General features: G+C 41.4%; 1 protein-coding gene across 2 annotated transcripts in view; it reads left to right on the top strand.

Annotated features, from left to right (window-relative positions):
* DAAM1 (dishevelled associated activator of morphogenesis 1) overlaps positions 1–20591 on the top strand; it is a 161251-nt gene that overhangs the window by 109457 nt on the left and 31203 nt on the right. For both annotated transcript variants that reach the window (XM_032875285.1, XM_032875283.1), the window contains exons 5-15: positions 3759–3853; positions 6131–6464; positions 7051–7161; positions 7279–7382; positions 8818–8884; positions 9083–9200; positions 9640–9778; positions 10103–10161; positions 13153–13340; positions 13872–14171; positions 14482–14589. In XM_032875285.1, coding sequence (XP_032731176.1) covers positions 3759–3853; positions 6131–6464; positions 7051–7161; positions 7279–7382; positions 8818–8884; positions 9083–9200; positions 9640–9778; positions 10103–10161; positions 13153–13340; positions 13872–14171; positions 14482–14589 — 1623 coding nt within the window. The remainder of the gene's footprint in view (positions 1–3758; positions 3854–6130; positions 6465–7050; positions 7162–7278; positions 7383–8817; positions 8885–9082; positions 9201–9639; positions 9779–10102; positions 10162–13152; positions 13341–13871; positions 14172–14481; positions 14590–20591) is intronic.

Below are 20591 nucleotides of genomic sequence, written 5' to 3'. Positions count from 1 at the left end.
TTGCTTTCTAATTAAGTCAGCATTGTTTGATGTAATAAGGGAAGTTGCTTCTTCGTTAATGAATTCACTTCTATAAATGGAGAAGTGCTAAATACTATGGCATTTTTTTTTTCTTCACACTTTGGGGGCAATTAAGTTAATTTGTCCTGTAGTGACTTAACCCATGCCTTGTATGGAGTCACCCTGGCTCCTTTCCTGCACTAGGTCTGTGATGTGCCAGTATGAAGCACTTCTTTAAGAGCCTTCTTTCTCCTTCGGCCAGCTCCTTGGACAACCCTGTGCTGCATTCATGAATCATCTACATTTTAATTATATTTGCTTCCTATTCCAAAATCCTTTCCAAGAGTATCTCAAGGCAATTAAATTGTCAGTCACTTTGCTATTCTTTACCTGCTTAACACCTAACAAAGCTTTCTAATGCTCCTGGAAGGACAGAGGTGGCATCTTTCTAGGGTTAAAGGTAAAAGGCAGTAACAACTCCTGAGTTAGTGAGCCTGCAGAACTCCTGTGTATGTAATGAACAAGGAGGTCTGGTGAGACCAAAAACCCTATGCTGAATTTTCTGTTTTTCTCACCTTATTTGTTGCTACCGCCTCCTACTGTGGCTCTGGCTGGTCTCTCTGCTAACCGTATTGGAGATTTCCCAACAGTATACAGCAGAGAGCCTGAGACATTGTCCCTGGGGACTAGGAAGACCTACAGTTCCTCCAAATCCTTTGACAGCCTGGCAGCTCAACTTGAGCTCTGTAGCTTAGGGATTTGTTGAAGGGGATTGATCCACGCTGTTACCGTCCTTTGTCTTCAGCATCCCTACCTCTCTGGAGCGTGCAGTGTGGGACAGCAGCATAACAGGCACTTTACTGGTTGTTTTAAATCCTTATAAGCGCCGGGTGCTGGAAGTGCTGTTTATAGATATAGATAAGGAGTCTAGGACTCGGAGAAAGGTTACCTTGCCGAAGGTCATCTAATTAGGAACAGGAGAGCTGGAATGTAAACCTATCAGACTGAGCCCAAAGATTCCATTCTAATTTGCCTCTCACACAGTTTTTTAAAACCCTTTGGCAAGTAAAAGAGGCCTGTAATCCCACCCCCACCTCCCCCGACTTTTCCGAGGTGGGGCAGGCATCTGTTTTCTTTAACGCCTCCAGAGTCTGAGGAACAGCCGGAGTCCAGAACTGCGGCAGTCAGCTGGTCTGCGGAACAAGTTCAGTGACCGCGTAAGCTTCTTGACAAGGATGCTTTGTTCTTTAGAGGACCCCAGAGTGATCTGCTGGCTTTTAAAGAGCGAAAAACAGTATCATAAAAGCACAGCCCAATAGGTTCGAGAAGGACCTGGGCTTCCTTTGGATGGGGTTCTCCGTGCCCTCCCAGGGAGGAAGGATGCAAGGTGAAGTTCAGCGCGCTGAGCAGACGGCGTGTTGATTTCACACCAATGTTTCCAATAGGAGTGAAATGTTTCCAATAGGAGCTTAGTACCAGACACCTAGACAGGAATGATTTCTGTGCCTACTTTGTATCTCTCAGAACTGGATGTTCCAGTGCACACCTTAGTAGCTTTCATCAGATCCTCTACCAGGAGGCGCTTTGCCCTTTGCCCACTTCCAGGCAAAGGGGATTGAATAAGTGCAGAGAGCACCCAGGGAGGCCGCCACAAGCCTGACCTGCGTATGCCAAGGGGCATACTAGATGGTTGGCCTAGCAGCTCTCTTTAGAAAGTAGGGATGTCTCTTTTATCTGTGAAAAGCTGCAAATCAAGCCTTCTTCCTCAATGTGAAGCTTGAAAACTTTAAACTTCATATATTTTATTTTGAAAAGTCGTATTAGAATATCATGTTCATCTGCATACCCTCAGTTTTCTTAGTATAACAAACGCAATTTTTTATTCAAATCTAATTGTATCACATACAGAAAAGAGTGTGTTGCCTCTGTTTTAAAAGGAAGGTAATGGTCCTTACACTGGGAAAGGAAATTCTAATTCAGTTTTCTCGACTTTTCATAAATCTCCCAGCTCTCCTAGCAAAAGACTTACTGTAGTCTGTTTTTATGCAGATGTTCCATCCTCTCCAACATTGTTAAAAGAATAATTACGTGCATCTTTCTTTGGTATTAGTGAACCATAATAAGAAATGTGTGTCTTCAATTTGGGTATAGTTTTGTGTGATTAAGCTTAGGAACAAGCGGTGATGTTAATAAACAGCTTGATTCTGAGCTGCGGATTCAAAGTGATTGCTTCAGAGTCTAAACGAGTTCAGCTGTGTCATAGGAGATTAAACATACTTGGCTGGATTCGGGCTGAATTTTCCAGGGAATGGGTCTCACAGAGCCGTGAAGAAATTTATTGGCCATTTCTGCACACAGCTTCCTCCCCTGCCGTCCCCTGGTCACAGCTGTCCAGGCACATCACCAGCAAGAGGACAGTGTCCGCAGAAGCAGTAACACGTTTGAAAACGAGACTTGACTGATTTTTATTTCGGTTGCCTTAAACGATACTGATATATTTCTTTGGAGCTTTGACCCTCCTAATTGTGAAGTCAAATTTAGGTTTTAGTTCCCATTTAGTTACTTAATACTGATACTATTAACTTGAAAAAATGAAGTCAAGTCACGCTCTGATGATCTGTAGTCCTGAAAGAAAGGGAGCGACCAGATCATGGAGACACAGGGATAAGAGCCAAACCTCCCTTCCCCGCTGCCCCACAATACCCCAGTCTGTTTCCCAGCCATGCATTCTATCAGAAGTGGGAGCAGGAAGGGAGACTGAGACTAGAATAGCACATGTTCAGAACAGGATGATGGCAAGGGACCAGCAGCCCTGAGGCCATTAAGACTGCAGGATACTTTTAGTACAACTAGGTGATCATGGGCTCAAAGGAATGGAATAGACTTTCTCACAAAGATAAACCTTACTAGCACTCGTGACTATAATGTCAACTGAGATCTTCCTGAGAGCCTTGCTCTATGGAGTGCGGCCCGTAGACCTGTAGCATCGGCACTGCACGGGAACTAGTCAGAAGTGCAGCGTCTTGGGCTTCCCTGCAGACACACCAAATCAGAGCCCTCGTTTTAGCAAGAGCCCCAGGACATCCATGTCCTCATTAAAGTTTGGGAAGCTCTGCTCAACAGATCCCCAGGTAGGGAGGGTGTAAGCCTCCCACCCGCTCCCTCAAGCACACACTCCACAGCCTCATTTCCAAGTGAAGTTGAATCATTTTTAGAACTTAAGTATTTACTCTGAAACAATTGTTCATCTTAGTATTGGGTCTGATTTGATTGTTCCTATTAAATGATTTGGCATAACAAAAAGTGTAGAAGATTCTACTTTTCTGCTTGAGGATTACACAAACTGCCGTGGTTTGATAGTGTCATAGTGTCACTAACTTGAGTTGCCAGAATGCTGTATTTAACTGCAGATCCAACCTTCTTTCTATCAAATATAAATAGTAATGTTTTCATCAGAGTGCAGTTATAGTTATATAACTATAGTTGAACAAGTTAATCTCTACCGAAGATTTCTAAACATTTCTTAAAGCTTTATCTAAATTTTGAAAGAACATTCAGTAGAGGTAACTATTCAGTAGAGGTAAGAATTCTTAGTACTTTTGCTCTATATTTTGGTTTTATAGTAATCCTAGTAATAGATTTATTAGTTGTTTATTTGTATTAAAAGTGATAGTAGCATTTAATCTGTGGACTTGTCTTGCTTGTATCCTAATTAAATCATAGAATTTGAAGAGGTAACTTCAGTTTTCTTTGCATAGAGAAAATCTCTCCTGGCTTTAGAGAAGGAAGAGGAAGAAGAGAGAAGTAAAACTATAGAAAGTTTGAAGACCGCACTAAGGACAAAGCCAATGAGGTAATTCTTTCCTGGATAGCATGTATAACTTCTCTCTCTCTCTCTCTCTCTCTCTTTTTCTTCTTCTGCCCTTTCTTTCTCCCTTCTTTCCTACCCTCCTTTTTTCTTTTTTCTGCAATAGCCAAACTTTCAAGGAAGTCTTAAAAACCTTCGGTTGAATCATGGGTGAAATATTTTAATCATGGAACATTCAATAAATGATTTTCTTCAATTAAAAGATATGCAGACAGCTGTTAAGATGACATAAATTTAAAAAGACAGACTAGCAAGTGTTGGTGCAGATGTGAAGAAATCACAGCCCTTGTACATTGCAGGTGGGAATGTAAAATGGTGCAGCCACTTCAGAAAACAGTTGGACAGTTTCTCAGAATGTTAAACATAGTGTTGCCCTATCACCTGTCAATTCTACTCCTCAATATATAGCTGAGGGAACAGGAATGTTCATGTTAACAGTATTCATAATGACCAAAAAGTAGAAACAACCCAAATTCTATCAGCTGATGAATGGATAAATACAAGGTGATATATCCATACAATGAATTATTATTCAGCTCTAGAAAGGAATAGACTATTGATACATGCTACAACATGGACGAGCCTTGAAGTTATTTATGCAGAGTGAAAGAAGCCAGATGAAAAAGGAAAGCATATTACATGATTCCATTTCTGTAAAACATCCAGAAGACACCAATCCATACAGACAGAAAGACCAAACCATTCAGAGAGAAAAATTAGTGGTTTCTTAGGGTTGGGGAGAAGGGGAGATGCTCCTTCGGGGATGACTAGAGTGTTCTGAAATCAGATGATGTCAGTGGTTGCACAGCTCTGTGAATATCACTGAATTATACATTTGAAAGTATGAATTTTATGGCATGTGAGTTATGTCTCAATGAAACTGTTACTTAAAAATATGGGCAGTCAGCCTCCACTTGTGTATCTCTCACACCTTCATTTTCCATTAGTCTTTAAGGTTTGGTGGAATGTTGGATTCCTTATAGGTACATTTCATTAACATGCGAGCTGTGAATGAAGCCACTTGATTTAACCAGCTGGGCTATATCTGCGTTGTGTAACTGCATGAGATGGCTGGAAAATAAAGATTTCCTTTTCTTTATTTGACTATAAAATGCTAACTAAGAAAAATATATTGATTTATCAAAAATCCTATGCAGTTGTATGACAAAGGTTTTGTACCAATCCTAACTACATCAGTATTTTCCTATTTGTGTGTGTGTTTGCATTCTCAGATGTTAATAGGTATCCAAAACTAAGTAAGTTTGGAAATTTCTGGAGTAGTCATATAAACAAGTTATGTTATTTTGGAAATTTTCAGAGTTTCACGTGTATATGTGCATCGTGAATTTTTCTCATCAGTTTACAGTAAATAAATGCCATGGGTATCAATTAATGTGCAGTAACAAAGGCTCACTTTTGTTTTATTTTAGCAGTTTATTTATTTAGTTTTTTAAGTAGGCTCCAGGCTCATCATGGGGCTTAAACTCATGACACTAAAATCAAGAGTCACATGCTCTGTGGACTGAGCCAGCCAGCTGCCCTTTATTTGTTTTATATATAGGCATTCCCGTAGCATGTCCTACAAAAGAAGGGCTTTGCTACAAAATGTTAGTAATATAGATTATCATTTGATAAGCAAATATCCTGGAGCTTAAGGATGTTCTTTGACTTTCATTGGTATGGGTCACTGGTTAACATAGAGGTGTTTAGGAAGTTATAATAACACAGGACTTTTTTTTTTTTTTTTAAGATTTTATTTATTCACTTGACAGAGATCACAAGTAGGCAGAGAGGCAGGCAGAGAGAGAGAGAGGAGAAAGCAGGCTCCCCGCTGAGCGGAGAGCCCAATGCGGGGCTCGATCCCAGGACCCTGGGATCATGACCTGAGCCAAAGGCAGAGGCTTTAACCTACTGAGCCACCCAAGCACCCCTTAACACAGGACTTTAAGACCACATATTCTGAGTGTCTTCTTGTTCTTGATTTACAGTGGCTCTATGATCCATTCGTTGGTTTTGTTTCTTGTATCGGTTGAGATCTGTTTATCTCAAACAGAGATTATTTCACGTATCTGGTAGAGCTGACCATTGGGTTTGTGCTGAGGAAGGGGTCAGGAATTCAGAAGACTTTATTCATGAGGTCTTTGATACTGCAGGAACTACATCTTCCTTTTTCCTGTCCGGGCAAAACTTTTCTAGTAAGGGCTATTAGAAAATCGCAAAGAGACCTAAGTCTGATCCATTTTAACCTTCTTCTCCTGCCAGGTTTGTAACCAGATTTATCGACTTGGATGGCCTGTCATGTATTCTCAACTTTCTAAAGACCATGGACTATGAGACCTCAGAGTCTCGAATACATACCTCTCTCATTGGATGTATAAAGGCGCTAATGAACAACTCTCAAGGTCGGGCTCATGTCCTGGCCCACTCTGAGAGTATTAATGTGATTGCTCAGAGTCTGAGCACAGAGAACATTAAAACGAAGGTGGCTGTGCTGGAAATCTTGGGCGCCGTGTGCCTGGTTCCCGGGGGCCACAAGAAGGTTCTGCAGGCCATGCTGCACTACCAGAAGTATGCCAGCGAAAGAACCCGCTTTCAGGTGGGCATGCTCGCTCTTCACTTTGTCATCCACCCCGTCTGACAGGTGCTTTCCTGGCCCTGAAGGGGATCATCACTTAAGATTCCCCTCTGTGGTGATGACTCAAGTGTTTCCTTCTTCTTGGGTTTTAGTACCAGAGTAGAATATGCTTTCAGTCGTTGATCAACCTGGGATTTTAGACTTAATGAATTTGAAAATGTGGCCCTGCTTCCTACAACACATCTTTTGAATCCACTAAATGCAGTGTTCCCTGAAATTTCAGGTTACCATTCCTGATTTAGTATCAGTATAAACAGTGAGATTATGTCACCGTATTTATACTCAAATATAAAAAGCAAGCCAAGTCAAAAGCAGTCTTTTGTACTTTGCATGCATGTATAAATGGACATAGGTGATGTAGGAATTTTGAAAGTAGAGTGTTTTGAACATATTTTAAGAAAAATAAAAGGTGGCTTTTCTATAGATCCATGTGATTCTGAGTAAACATAAGATTTAAAACATTTACTTCTGAGTATAAAAATCAATAAAATGAGTGTAAGATTAGTAATGATTCCATCCTTTGTTTTTATGTTTGTATTCTTGGTAGACATTAATTAACGACTTGGATAAAAGCACAGGGCGGTATCGAGATGAAGTGAGTCTCAAGACTGCCATCATGTCCTTCATCAATGCAGTGCTGAGCCAAGGTGCAGGAGTGGTAAGAACCTTCCATACTACTCTTGAAAGCATGTATTATTAAAGAATAATCTTCTTAAAAAGGTTTTTGTGAGTCCAAAAAGCATAAATATGTGTTTTATCACCCTTTCACTTTCAGGAAAGTTTGGACTTTAGACTTCATCTGCGCTATGAATTTCTGATGTTAGGAATTCAACCTGTAATAGATAAATTAAGGGAACATGAAAATTCAACATTAGATAGGTAAGTCAGATTGGTATCATCTGAGATAGCTCATGCTTTTTTCCTTGTACGTAGTGCCTGTGACTTGCATGTGGCCTTTCTGTAACATAAGGAGTTGGCTCCCAAATATTAGTTCAATGAATGGTGCTTTTGTGTTAAGACTTTGTCAGTGAAAGAAGTAAGACATTGTATAGAGAACTTAATGCGGGACGTGGCATCAGACTGAATCCACGTCCTCGTCCTACCTCCTAACTTGCTATGTATTCTGGTCAAGGTGGTCAGTTTTTCTGAATCTTACTGGTTGGTTCCCCCCCACCAAGAAATAGTGATAATAATGATGACCACTATCTTTTGTGGGCTGTTATGAAGATTGGCTATAAGACATGGAATCTCTTGGCACCATGAGAGGCATTCTGTGAATGTGAATTTTCACTCTCTTGTTCATTTGCTCTTGTTTGTAATCATTTCACTATTTCTAAGCTATCCCACTAGCTAGCTCTCAGACCTTTCCTTCTACTTCCTCATTCATGCACTCTGAACATGCTCTTCTCCTTGATAGTCTATGACCATGTCAAAATACTTTTGCCTCAGGGCCTTTGCACTTGCTATTTTCTCAGCATTAAAAGATCTTACCACGGATGTCTAAATTGCTTATTCCCTTCTTCCCTTCAAAGAGAGCTTTATCAGCAGTATGTGTACACAACTCACATCACCTCCCATCATCCTCTTTTCCCTTTACCCTGATGTACTTGTCTTCATAGAACTTATCCTCAATGTCTAAAATACATAGTAGGGGTTCAGTAAATACTTGAATGAATAAGTGAATGGCATGAATATTTCTTTGATGGTCTTAATTCATCAGTCAGGCAAGTGTAGATATATGGACTTATTTTTCTTTCTTTCTTTCTTTCTTTCTTTCTTTCTTTCTTTCTTGCTTCCTTTCTTTCTTTGTAAGATTTTATTTATTTATTTGGCAGAGAGAGAGAGACAGAGATCACAAGTAGGCAGGCAGAGAGAGACGGGGAAGCAGGCTCCCCACTGAGCAGAGAGCCTGATGTGGGGCTCGATCCCAGGACCCTGAGATCACCATCTGAGCCGGAGGCAGAGGCTTAACCCACTGAGCCACCCAGGCGCCCCCAGACTTATTTTTCCATAAGGGAGTCTGTGAGCAGAATCTGGACTTGTTTTTGGATTTGATAAATATTTATTAATTGTCTACTATATACCAGCCATTCTAGGTTTTGGGGTTTTGTCTCTTATTGTGATCTCATTTCAGTCAGAGTATGTCTTTTTCCTTTTAACAGTTAAGTAAAGGCATCCAAATTTTGTTGTCTTATTTCTTTTAGAGAAATCTATGAATATTCAGGAAAGGCCTTCGTATTAACGTCCTAATTCCCATGTGCTTGTGTTTGTAGGATGTTCTACTTTTAATAGCTTCTCTTTTATTGGATTTCAGACATTTAGATTTTTTTGAAATGCTCCGAAATGAAGATGAACTAGAATTTGCCAAAAGATTTGAACTGGTAGGTATGCTCACAATTGTTCTGATTTAATTCATCAGCTCCTAGAATTTCCCTATTGTGTGTTGAGTGGACAAGGACTGGGTATAACCTGCTGCCCACGTGGCAGGATTAGCTGGTTGCCTTGGATTTGCTTACGTTGCTTTGCAGATATTGAGGATATCGGCTATTTGACTTAGATTTCTTTTTCATATGGAATAGGTTCACATAGACACAAAAAGTGCGACTCAGATGTTTGAACTGACCAGGAAGAGGCTGACCCATAGCGAAGCTTATCCTCACTTCATGTCCATCCTGCACCACTGCCTCCAAATGCCTTGTGAGTGTGTTTGCGACTTACATGTGTGTTTTCCGAGTGTTTGGACATCATCCAAAGGGCCCTGTCTTCTGAGCAGTACTGATTAGGTCGGGTGCACACCAGGGATTCCATACCTTGGTTTTGTGACAGTCCACAGTGTCTCCACACAGCTCCAGTGGTGAGCTGTGTCTTGTGACATTCCAAAACTGAAGGGAATTATAACCTAGTTTGATTTTAAAAATAAATATATGCCTCACAACACATTTCGAAAAGGCTAGAAAGTGCCTCTCAATCACATAAGTGATCACTGCATGTCGGAATTCCAGAAACTTCGGGAAGTGCTGGTGCAGATGTAAACATCTCTGATTCTGTGGCTCTGGCGGGTGACCACTATTGAAAAATATTCATCCTAGTTTAGAAACAACTTGAAGTATTTTTCCACCATTCTTTTCTTTTTTAGATAAGAGAAGTGGCAACACCGTTCAGTACTGGCTACTACTAGATAGAATTATACAGCAAATAGTTATTCAAAATGACAAAGGACAGGACCCCGACACCACACCTTTGGAAAACTTTAACATTAAGAATGTCGTACGAATGTAAGTTTCTTATTTTGCGGTCTGTGAGATAATAGTCACCATGTAAGACATTTATTTTTTCCCTACTTTAAAATAGCAGCTGGGGAACTGAAATGTTCTAGACGTCAAATATGAGTATATATATAGATAGATGTATATATGTAATATATACATCTATCTATATATATATATGTAATATATCTGAGTAACATCCGGGTTTAAATGGGTTTCAAGCATACTGAGGGCTTTCTGTGCAGTGAACTATTTTTGTACCTTGAGAGCATGTATTTTGGCAGTGGGCCTTTTATATTTTTTATAACGAATACTCCTTTAACTATTATACAGGTTGGTTAATGAAAATGAAGTTAAACAGTGGAAAGAACAAGCAGAAAAGATGAGAAAAGGTAAATAATGAGGCCCCGACAAGAGAAGAGGCCGTGTTACTGGTTAATTGGGCAGCTCTGCCCTCTGTATATTTTAGAAATTTGCGTTAATACTTCTTCCTGACTTTAGTGCATCAAACAGTCTTTCCTTTTTCCATGTCTTAGGGGCATTTTTGCCCTGTTTTCTCTTGAATCGAGCTATTTTAGTTGTCATGCTGATTGCCAAGTATTTTATTCTTTTATTATAATTATGTAAATTTTTTTGGAAGAGCTTGTAGCATTTGGTGTTTGGTATTCATTGATTCAAATTTTCTTAGCTACTGCTCCTTCCAGCCCTCCCTGCCCCGCCCCATAACTGTTCGTTAAGTCACACTAGGTTTTAAGAAATGTAATAAAGAACAGCAGGGATGACCCAGATTTTAAAAGGGGAACCCAGGCCACTTGGTTTCAGCAGCCCCATTTGCCATGTGACCTTAATTTGGTACCAGTTATAAAAAGAAAAATCATGTAGAAAACCACTGACCATTGTAGATATATACATTATGAGACTTTCACAGACCAGCTCTTGGTGAGTATTTGAATATGTCTTTGGTATTAACACTCAGCATCAAATGCCAGGAGGGTCGTTTGTGCCTATTGCTGTGCCAGCTGCAGAGAAGGGACATAAGTTGCCCCACTTCCTTCAGAATACAACAACTGACGTTGGCCCTTTTGTAAAAACAGTCCTGTTCCTGGCCTCTGCTCTTTCACTATGCTGGTTAACTGACTTCCTTTTCCTGGTCCAAGTTATTTAGCCACAGCCAGCAAAACACAATAGCACTCACCCCGATATTAGTGTGTTGAAAAAGAGGGTCCAAGAGATGCCAAAGCATTTCCTTTTTCCTCATCACATTTGTCCTTTTCCATTGAGCAGAAAAGCAGAGCCTCCACTGCTAGCAGGAAATACCATGTGTGAAGTACATTTATATTACAGGTTCCTCATGTAAGGAACATTGCTCTCACATAAGCAAGGTTGCCACATACATTTTTTATTAATAGATTCCAGAAACTGTTACAGAAAGAAGAGAAACACTGACTAAGAGGTTGGGTTGAAGAGAGATTATACCAAAGAGAAGATGATCGGTGGGGAGACCTCTAGGGGTGCCCTCTAGAGCATGGGGATTCAAGGGTGCAAGCTGAGGAGAGTATGTAGGACTGAAGCTTTGGAGTCATTCATTTGTTCCGTGGATGCTTGTCTAATGCCTGTATGTATCAGGCACTGCACTGGGCTCTGGGTGTGTGCGCAGGCAGTGATGTCCTCTTCTCCACTCTTCTTCCTCTGTGAGATGCAGATTACACCCAGCTCACAGAGCTGTTACAAAGATTAAATGACAAAGCAAATAAAGAGGCTCTAATGTAATGCCTGGCACATATGGTTACACAGTAAATAATAGGGACTGCGGTAGGATTCTCCCCGCTTAGGTGGTACAAGAGATAATGGCCAAGGTCAGTGAGGTCACAGGGAGAGTGTAAAAAAGGAGGTACTGTAGATAAAATTAATTCTTTTCTGAAAGCTTCAGGTAGCAAGGGTGTATTAAAGAGGGCATACTTTGATGAATCGGAGGGTGGAGGCTGTGAGGAGATGGGAAGTTCTCTGGACCTGGAAGGTGGAAATAACTTGGTGTCATTTGTGGAAAGAAGCCTTTTGGCAGTAGCTTCCCAGACATGGTATTATATCCGAGTCATCTGATGGGCATTTGAAAACCAGTTCCTAAGCCCTGTCCCCCCAACCATAGAACAGACTCCCAAAACGTTAAAATCTTCTCAGGTGGTTCTGACGCACAGCTGGATTTGTCATAGCTTCATGACCAGTGATCAGAGGCAAGTCTTACAATTGTGGAAGAGGAATGAAGTGGAGGTAGAAGAGGAGACTGGGGTGCAGTGAGGTCATTTTTAGACACATCTCGGAGGAAGTCAGGGGCGCACTCCGCAGAGTGGCAGAAGCGGACTGGTGGTTATCTTGACTCCAAGGCTTTCTAGTGGCTTGACCTCTTCTCTGTGAACTGAGTTGGGGGGACTCAGAAAGTAAGAGACAGAGAAAGCAAGAATTTAAATGTGTTACCAGATTCAGAAATAGAGACCAATTCTGTGTAGCTCTGCCCCAGTGGATTATATCTCTGGTGGGTTTACTAAATAAAAGGAGTAGGAATCGAGGCCAAGTATTTGAAATAAAAATCTGCAACCTAAACTTCATTAGTCTTTTTTCCCAAAGCCTCTCACTCCTTTGAGGGTTGGAGTCAGCAGGCATATTGGCAATGTAAATAAGCATTAGGCTAAATTGGATGCCTTGTTCCATTAGAGCAGGATTGGAAGTCAGTAAAACTACAGCGGACACCTAATAGTTCTCTCCCCAGATTATGGTGATTCTCACACTCTGCCCTTCAGGTTTTTAATGCTGAGATGATAACATTTGCTTTCACAAGTTTTAAGAATTATTTGTCAGAAGCATGAAATACTTCAAGTCCAAGTAGCTTTCTGAGAGGAGAACAGGAGAAGGGACTCCGTGTTGGGACAGACATGGTCTGACATCAGCATGTCCTCACAGAACAAGATCTTCCCTTTCAGCCCTGTGCTCGTTGGACATGAGCCAGCAACCTGGCTAATAAATAGTGGCTTCTCTGGTTCTCATTTCTAATTTGTGAAAAGAGGCCCTTTTAATATTCATTTTCCCTAGAGTGATTAAAGGGCCATTTTTATGACAGGATCCTGAAGTAAGTACCAACCAGGCCCCATTCTCCTCCGCAAATAGGTGCTCACACTTTAGGGTCTCTTCTGTAGCTAATAATGTTCGTCTAAGGACCCCTCCAAGTACTAACACCACTGAGCCTGCGAGCTGCTCCCTTTGATGGAGAAGAGGAATAATATTTACCTAATAAAGAGCCTCAACAATCATCTGCAGCCAATTTTCTGTTTAGAGAAAGCGCTTCCACTTTGAAGAGTCCCGTTTTCATGTCCCGTTGTTTTCTGGTGCAGAGCACAATGAATTACAACAGAAATTGGAAAAGAAGGAGCGCGAGTGTGATGCCAAGACCCAAGAGAAGGAAGAGATGATGCAGACCTTAAATAAAATGAAAGAGAAACTTGAAAAGGAGACTAGCGAGCATAAGCAAGTCAAGCAGCAGGTGGCGGATCTCACAGCACAGCTCCGTGAGCTCAGCAGGGTAAGTGCGGTGAGGGCCGGGCGGTGGGCCGAGGCCGCACTTACCCTGGAGACCCTCCTCACCTTAGGCAGACAGCTTCTGCCTGGGGGATAAATCCCGGTGATTTATCACCGGGGTCGGAAGACTCGCTGCCTCCGATATCCTGTGGGTTAGGCAGTAGAGGCGACGTGAGGGTGTGCGTTTCTAATACAGGTCCTCTCATCAGAGCAGAGGGACTCACACTGACTTCTCGAAATGAAAACTGATTTTTTGAAAACCATACCATGATGCTACAAGAAGCGAGACATATGTGAATGAGCGCTTTACAAATTAGCCCTGAGGTTCAAGATACAAAAGGCTGACTCAGTTGTCCCTGAAGAACCTAACGCCCATTTGATTTACTGCCCCTGCAAACCCATCTTCTCAGAAGTGTGGATTTCTCTATAACATACATTTTAGGCAAAGTTTCAGACTCTCAGACTCACCCGATGAATTTACTTCTTCCGCTGACCTTTTGTCCTTTTTTTTTTTTTTTTTTTTTAATCTTTTCAGAGAGCCCTCTGTGCTTCAATCCCAGGCGGACCCTCACCTGGAGCCCCAGGGGGGCCCTTTCCTTCCTCTGTACCAGGGTCCCTCGTTCCGCCCCCACCACCTCCACCCCTGCCAGGTGTAATGCTTCCACCTCCACCCCCTCCCCTTCCTCCAGGCGGCCCTCCTCCTCCCCCGGGGCCACCTCCCTTAGGAGGGATCCTACCACCTCCTGGTGCTCCACTGGGGCTGGCACTCAAGAAGAAAAACATTCCGCAGCCCACAAATGCCCTGAAATCCTTCAACTGGTCTAAGCTGCCTGAGGTAAGCCCTCTGTTCTAATTTTCCCTCTAAGGGATAGCATTAGCAGCTCACAGTGTCGTGCCCGCAAAGGGAAACAGTCCTGGCCGTTAACTGATTTCATTTTCTAGTATGGACTTGGGTTCTCGCTAGCTCAGATATTTACGTGATAAAACTGGACTAAGTGGCATGTTGTCTGAAGCCAGCCCACTTTGAGCATCTGGTAAAATGAAAAATTGGGGATAGTAGCACTTTGAAAAAAAAAAAAATAACCGTGTCTATTCTTTTTGTGTATTAACTATAACTCTAGCACTTATTAACATGTTGTTTGCAGAATAAACTAGAAGGAACAGTATGGACTGAAATTGATGATACAAAAGTCTTCAAAATTCTAGATCTTGAAGACCTGGAAAGAACATTCTCTGCCTACCAAAGACAGCAGGTAACAACACGTGCTCTCCAAGATGCTAAAAGAATAAAAAAAAAATCATCCTTGTGCCTGGTCCCTGGGCCATCTGTCACCCCATGATGTGATAGGCATCTTAGTTCTAGGCTGTTGGGTCTACCCTGGTATGTTCCTGCCAAGCACCGTGGTGTGTGTGTGTCCACATATTTGTCTAGGTACCTGTCAGTTGTGTGTGTGAACATGTTGAAACTCATACCCTGGTGTGTGTTCAAGACCTTATCTCCTTTGGTGGAGGCAGTTCTTAATACTTCTTATTATTATCACTTGTACTTAGTCCAGAAGGGTCACCAGGAGCAAATAGTACTAGGAGACCTACCTAATTTGTATTGTCCCCTCACGAGGTGTGTTTCTCAAGCCATTTTAGTATATCTGGCTTTTAAATATATGTATCAAGTGGTTATTATCAGAAGTAGACTGCTCTGAAGTAGGTGGAACTTTTAGAAGTGCAGAAGTTTGTAAATAACTCTAACTTGGCAGCTAGCTAGAACCTCGGAGAAGAATTCTGACTGTATGTCATGAACCAGATAGACTCAGAAGTGGGGCTGGGAAGGCGGAGCTAGTTGGTAGATGGCACTGATAGAGAGGACCAGAGAAGCTTCTGAAACATGAGCAAAGCGTTTGTGATACTAGTGAGAATACTAGTGGTACGTGGTGCTTGCTGGCTGGCTGTGTCGACGTGACCAGGTAGCAAGCATGATGCCGTAAGCCCCAGTCCCATCTGGGTGGTACCTCTTACTCCTAGAGATGGCATCTTCGTAGATCCTCCTAACAGAAGACCAGAAGAGGTCACAGCAAGGTGGCTGGGTACAAAGAATTTCAGAAGAACAAGGAACAGGTGGAGTAGGGTCCCAGTCAGACACCTGGGAAGGGCTACATTGTGTCCTGGAGCATGAGCAGGAAGATTCTTCAGGGTGACCAAAGAGATGCTGCAGAGAGCAGAACAGGTCTTACTAGGAACGCACGGATGGCAGGCATCCGCACAGGGGCTTTCCTTGGGCTTTGCTGGGAGGTCTTTAATGCCTGCAGGAATCATGCCCAGGCAGGGTGGGGGGCGTCCTCAGACAAGCTGTGCACGTCCTAGTCTGCTTAGGCGGGGCCTGGTTCCCAAGGAAAAGTGTCTCAGAACAGAATAAGCAAGCATCAGGAGAAGATGGGCTGAGGCTGGGGAGAAGAAAAGCTGACACATTTTTATTTCAAAACCTTTGATGCATCTGAACTTGAAAAGGTAGTGTATGCCTTTTAGTCAGACTATTTCACCGAGAGGGAAAGCTTCTCTGTAGTGCATTTTATGCTATGCCAGTAGAGTATGAAAATGCAGATGGTTGTGTGTTATGGTAGCATGACCCTAAAACAGGAGCCCTCAGCTGGGACCTCCCTCCCTCCCCCTGTAAGTATGAAGCAGTTGTACACACAAAATAAAGGAAAACAAAGAAAAAAACGATAAGACATGCCCAGTAGCTTTCAAAGGACAACCGAAGGGTATGTTTTTGGGCCCTCGTATGGCAGGTGCTTGGATCAGGCTTGTTCCTGATTGGCTGTGATGGGCCTCCTCTCTCTCTGCTGACCCAGGAAGGTGTTCTCTGGGTGACATTTTAGCAAATTTCCTGTTAGATTCAAATGATCTTCTGACCTCATTGCACATCCAATGGATTTCCCACTTCAGTTTTTGTCACTATTACTGACCCATTCTGGATGCCTAAGATGAAGGTTTGGGAATTCAGAAAAGTGAATTAAAGGAAGGGAAAACAGCAGTTATTCCAAATGCTGCTGTTCAAGTCTGAGCGTGTAGGCTGCACTTATTATGAGAGCAGGTGGTTCGAAGACCCAAGTTTGCAAGACTCATCATTAACAGGCTTTCAACAGAAGGTGCAGAAGGATGCCGCCAAAGTGCTCTGGGACAAATACATGGACAGTTCTCAAGAGCTCTGGGAGATGGGGTTGTAGAAAGCCTAGCAGTTGGGTAATTGTCTCCTAGCAACCAGTTGCTGTTTAAGTAATCAGTAGTCATTCCCGTCAGTATAGACCAGAACATTTCAGTTGTACTTAACACTAAGTAGACTGTTAAGTAGAATCATTTGTGACATTTTCAATAGCACTTCCTGGAAAAAAAATTTCAACACACTTGGCTCAGCTTAATTGAAGTATGTTTCCCCTCTTGGTGCAAGAATTTGAGATGAGATTTTTAAACCATAGATATATTTCCCAAATGAAGGTAATTCGAGCCATTTTATTGAGTTTATTACATGTTGAGAAACCAAAAAAAAAATCTAACGATGCAGACATTCTAGTAGAAATATGTAGGACAGAGTAAAGGAAATGGGGTATCTGTCATTGCGTGTTCCCTAGTCTCCTATCTAATGGCAATGTGTAAGACCCGTGCATTTTCATTTTAATCTTGGCAGTGCACTATGTAATTATCATCACACTTGAACTGCTCTCTTTTCCACTCCCAAGTGAATACTGGGAGCCTATTTTTTTCTATGGTATCTCCTCTTTCTTCTCTCCAGTTATAAAACCCTGGTCAGATTGCCTGAACTTCAGCTTGAGCAAGTCAGTTTCTCAGGCAGAAGAACACTTTAATGCCATTACTTGCATGCCTGTAACAAGAACACTACATAGAGTAAGATTTTGAACAAAATCTCAAATATGAGATTAGTATAATTTAGGTGAACACTGATTTTTGATATTTAGGAGAGATTTTATATATGTACACATACACAAAAAATGCCCAGTTGATCTGAGAAATATTTTATCATTAAAATCAAAACGTATTTATAATGTCTGCTTTGTATATGAAATACTTCAAAGGTTACAGATGTATTAAACTGTTACACAGGTGTACGAAGCAACTTGCCACATAAAAGCAAAGCAGAGGACAATCTGCAAACAACCATAATATAGACTAAAAAATGACAATATTAAGTATCTATTACATTTTTGGTGCTAAATACGAAACACATAGTCCCAGTCTCATCAACCCCAAAATTTAATTCTTGAGGCACTCTTATACTTACTTTTTTATTTAACCCTCATGCCAGCTCTATGAGGTATTATTCCTATCTCACCAATAAGTAGAAATAGGGCTTAGTTTATATTCAGTGTCTGAACAGGTGGCATAGCCAGGTTACAAAGTGGCGTAAATTCTCAGTTTCACTTGGTTCTTACGCAGTGCTCTTGTTGGTGATGAAAGTCAGGCTTTGTAAAGGATTGTCTGTAATTGCAGTTTTAAGAATAAGACCATTTCTATTCAGGATTTTTTTTTTTCAGTGTGGATAGCAAAGGTGTGCAGAGCTGATTACGTAGGCTTATGTGCCCCATGAAATGGAATAGCAGGCAGTTATTCCCCTGCTTACATTCCAGAAGTTCATTTGAAAATCAATTTCTTGAACCTCAGAACCTTATTTTCTCATTGAAACTGTATTATGTGTGATTTCCAGGCCAACCACAAAAGACTTATTTTAATACATAATGTGCATTGCATAGTCATACTGTTTCAGATAGAGTTAAACAATATTCATTTTGGTTTTGTGGGAAATTTTCCTGTTGAGATGTTATAAATTCATTCTCCCTATCTGTGGAGTTGGGTAGAGGAAAGTGAATGTCCCATTTACCTAAAGGGAGTCATATCTTTGTAGCAATAAATTAACAGCTCGTATCTCCATTCCTTCTCAGTTCTTTGCCTGAGGACACTCCTTTAGCAGCATGTAGTATAACATATGAAAGCCTCTCTGCTCTGATTTAGGGAACAAAGGATAACTGTTATCCCAAGCTCCTGAATCTGACCTCTCCTGCTAATATGTAATAGACAAGTCATTCTTGGGCTCCCATTTGGAACATTCAGTGCTATCTTCTCATTTTTTTAAATATAAATGATCAAAGAATTTTTCTTTCTTTTTACATTTTCATTATTCTGTAGATCTAGATTTTATATTGAAAAATTATGAATTAGGATATTTATTTCAATAATCTTGGCCCTTCACCACAGAACATATAGAAAGAACATTATGAATGATGGTTTTTCTTAAACCCAAGTATAAGGTGGAGACTCTGTAATTGACTCCATGGTAAGAGTTAATTAAAGGCAAGGTTTTGTACAAATAGTATATATTTCTATGAATAGTTTGCATTTTTCTAGAGAGGGGTCCCTAGCTTTTATCAGATTTACAAAGGGACCTCAACCTCAAAAAGATTAAGAACCATTCAGGTAAGGATTATTATTATCTGTGAAGTGTTGAAGCATCCTGTCATTGCAGAACTTTATCTCTAAGAATCTGTCAGCATTGGTTCCTGAAAATGCAAGTCCCAGCTTTCTGTTTCCCAAATCATCTGAAAAAATCAGACATCCTATTAGGTAGAACCAAATATAGGTGATCTTATGGTGTTTGGCCCAAGCCAATTAGGGAATAATTTAGAAGTTTCAAGAAGAATGGTAACTTACTTGAAAGAAGCCTGGAAACATCATTATTTTTAGCATACCGTATCTAATAAGCTTTGTGATTTTATTTAAAATGTGTTGGTTAAAGGACTCCTAAAGAAGGGAAATCTTAAGGCTAACAATTAACTAAACTCTCCCATGGCCTTCCTCATCCTCACCTCTGGAAAGATAAGATACCTTACTTAGCTGTTAACTGTTACCCTTACTCCTGCTGCTGGTGATAAATGGGAGATCCGGACCAGCTGTTCTTCAACTCTGTGGAAAAAGAGAGCAATAGGAGAAAAAAATGGGCTTGATCATCAGCCTGAAAGATAATTGTATAATAGCTTCCAAGTACCAAGCTCATACGTGTGTGTCGGGTACTGTACAAAATGCTTTCCATGAATCATCATGTTTAATCATCACAATAATAATCCAGTTGTTAATTCATTTTGCAGATAGTAAGACTGAGCTGCAAGCCTTACACCCAGTCAGTGATAGTTGCCTAATTCCATAGCGCACTACAGTAAAGGTCAGAAGTCTGAACTTTCTGGTGGTGGGAACTTATGGAGAGTAAGTTGCTAGAGAACTTCATAGAAGTTTTTTCTTTGAAGGCCAGACAGTAAGAGCTGGATCTAAATTCAACTTGTCTCTTTAAGAGAGAAAAGTCGGATAAGACGACCTCATGGAATTCACGTTACCATAGTTTTTTCTGCCCTTGGAAGGAGACTCTGCTTTCACAGGGCAAGTGTCCTAAGGAGTTTCAGAGTAGAAAACCTGGTTGTTAAAACCAGGACAAAAGAAAAGTGTGGCATCAGGGAGGCAAGGTTTCTTGTGGTTATCAACTTATTTTTAAATGCCTTTCTAGAAAAGCAATCCATCCTTGTATGGGTGGAGCAGAAGAGGGACACGTTGTGCTTCCCCCTGGAAGAATGATGTGGAACGGCTCATCTTAGCCATGCTGCCGGGGCCGGTGCAGCCTTGAGGAATCTGCTGAACAGCTGCTGGTTGTGCAAGCCGCTGGCCTGAGAGCTGGCGCGTGTTTTGTACACCAAAGCCTCACTCATTCCAGCACAGCAGAAACATGTAAAGAAAACTGGCACTTTCTCTTAACGTGTCCGTTGCTTCTCCCTCTTTCTCTTCTTCGCTCCAAGTCTTGTCCGGAGTATTTCAGGAAAAGGCTGCTGACTTTGTGTGCTTGAACAGCCCTGAGGCAGCTGGGACAGGGCCACCAAGGGCCTGCACACAACATGATCATGTATTGTCTCTTAATTGCGCATTCTGTCTTTTTCCTCATACCTACCCACGGTGCCACCCGGCATTGTTTGGACTCGGGGATCCTGAGGATTAACATTATTGACCTATGTTGTTGAATTTGTCTTTTGTATTTTAATCCTTCCTTATGGCACAAGAAGACAGGAGATTATTTCAACACCACTACCACCACCACCAACCCCCCCGCCCACCCAAAAAGCATATTTTGCTGGTAGGACGTTACCATGGGAGTAGTTTCCTCAAGTTGATGGAATTGATTGATATTTTTCTGCTTCAAGTGAAAATCATC

This window comes from Lontra canadensis, unplaced genomic scaffold (genome assembly GCF_010015895.1).
Source record: "Lontra canadensis isolate GAN:19392208 unplaced genomic scaffold, GSC_riverotter_1.0 scaffold55, whole genome shotgun sequence".
NCBI lineage: Eukaryota > Metazoa > Chordata > Mammalia > Carnivora > Mustelidae > Lontra > Lontra canadensis.
This window is presented reverse-complemented; position numbering and strand designations above follow the sequence as displayed.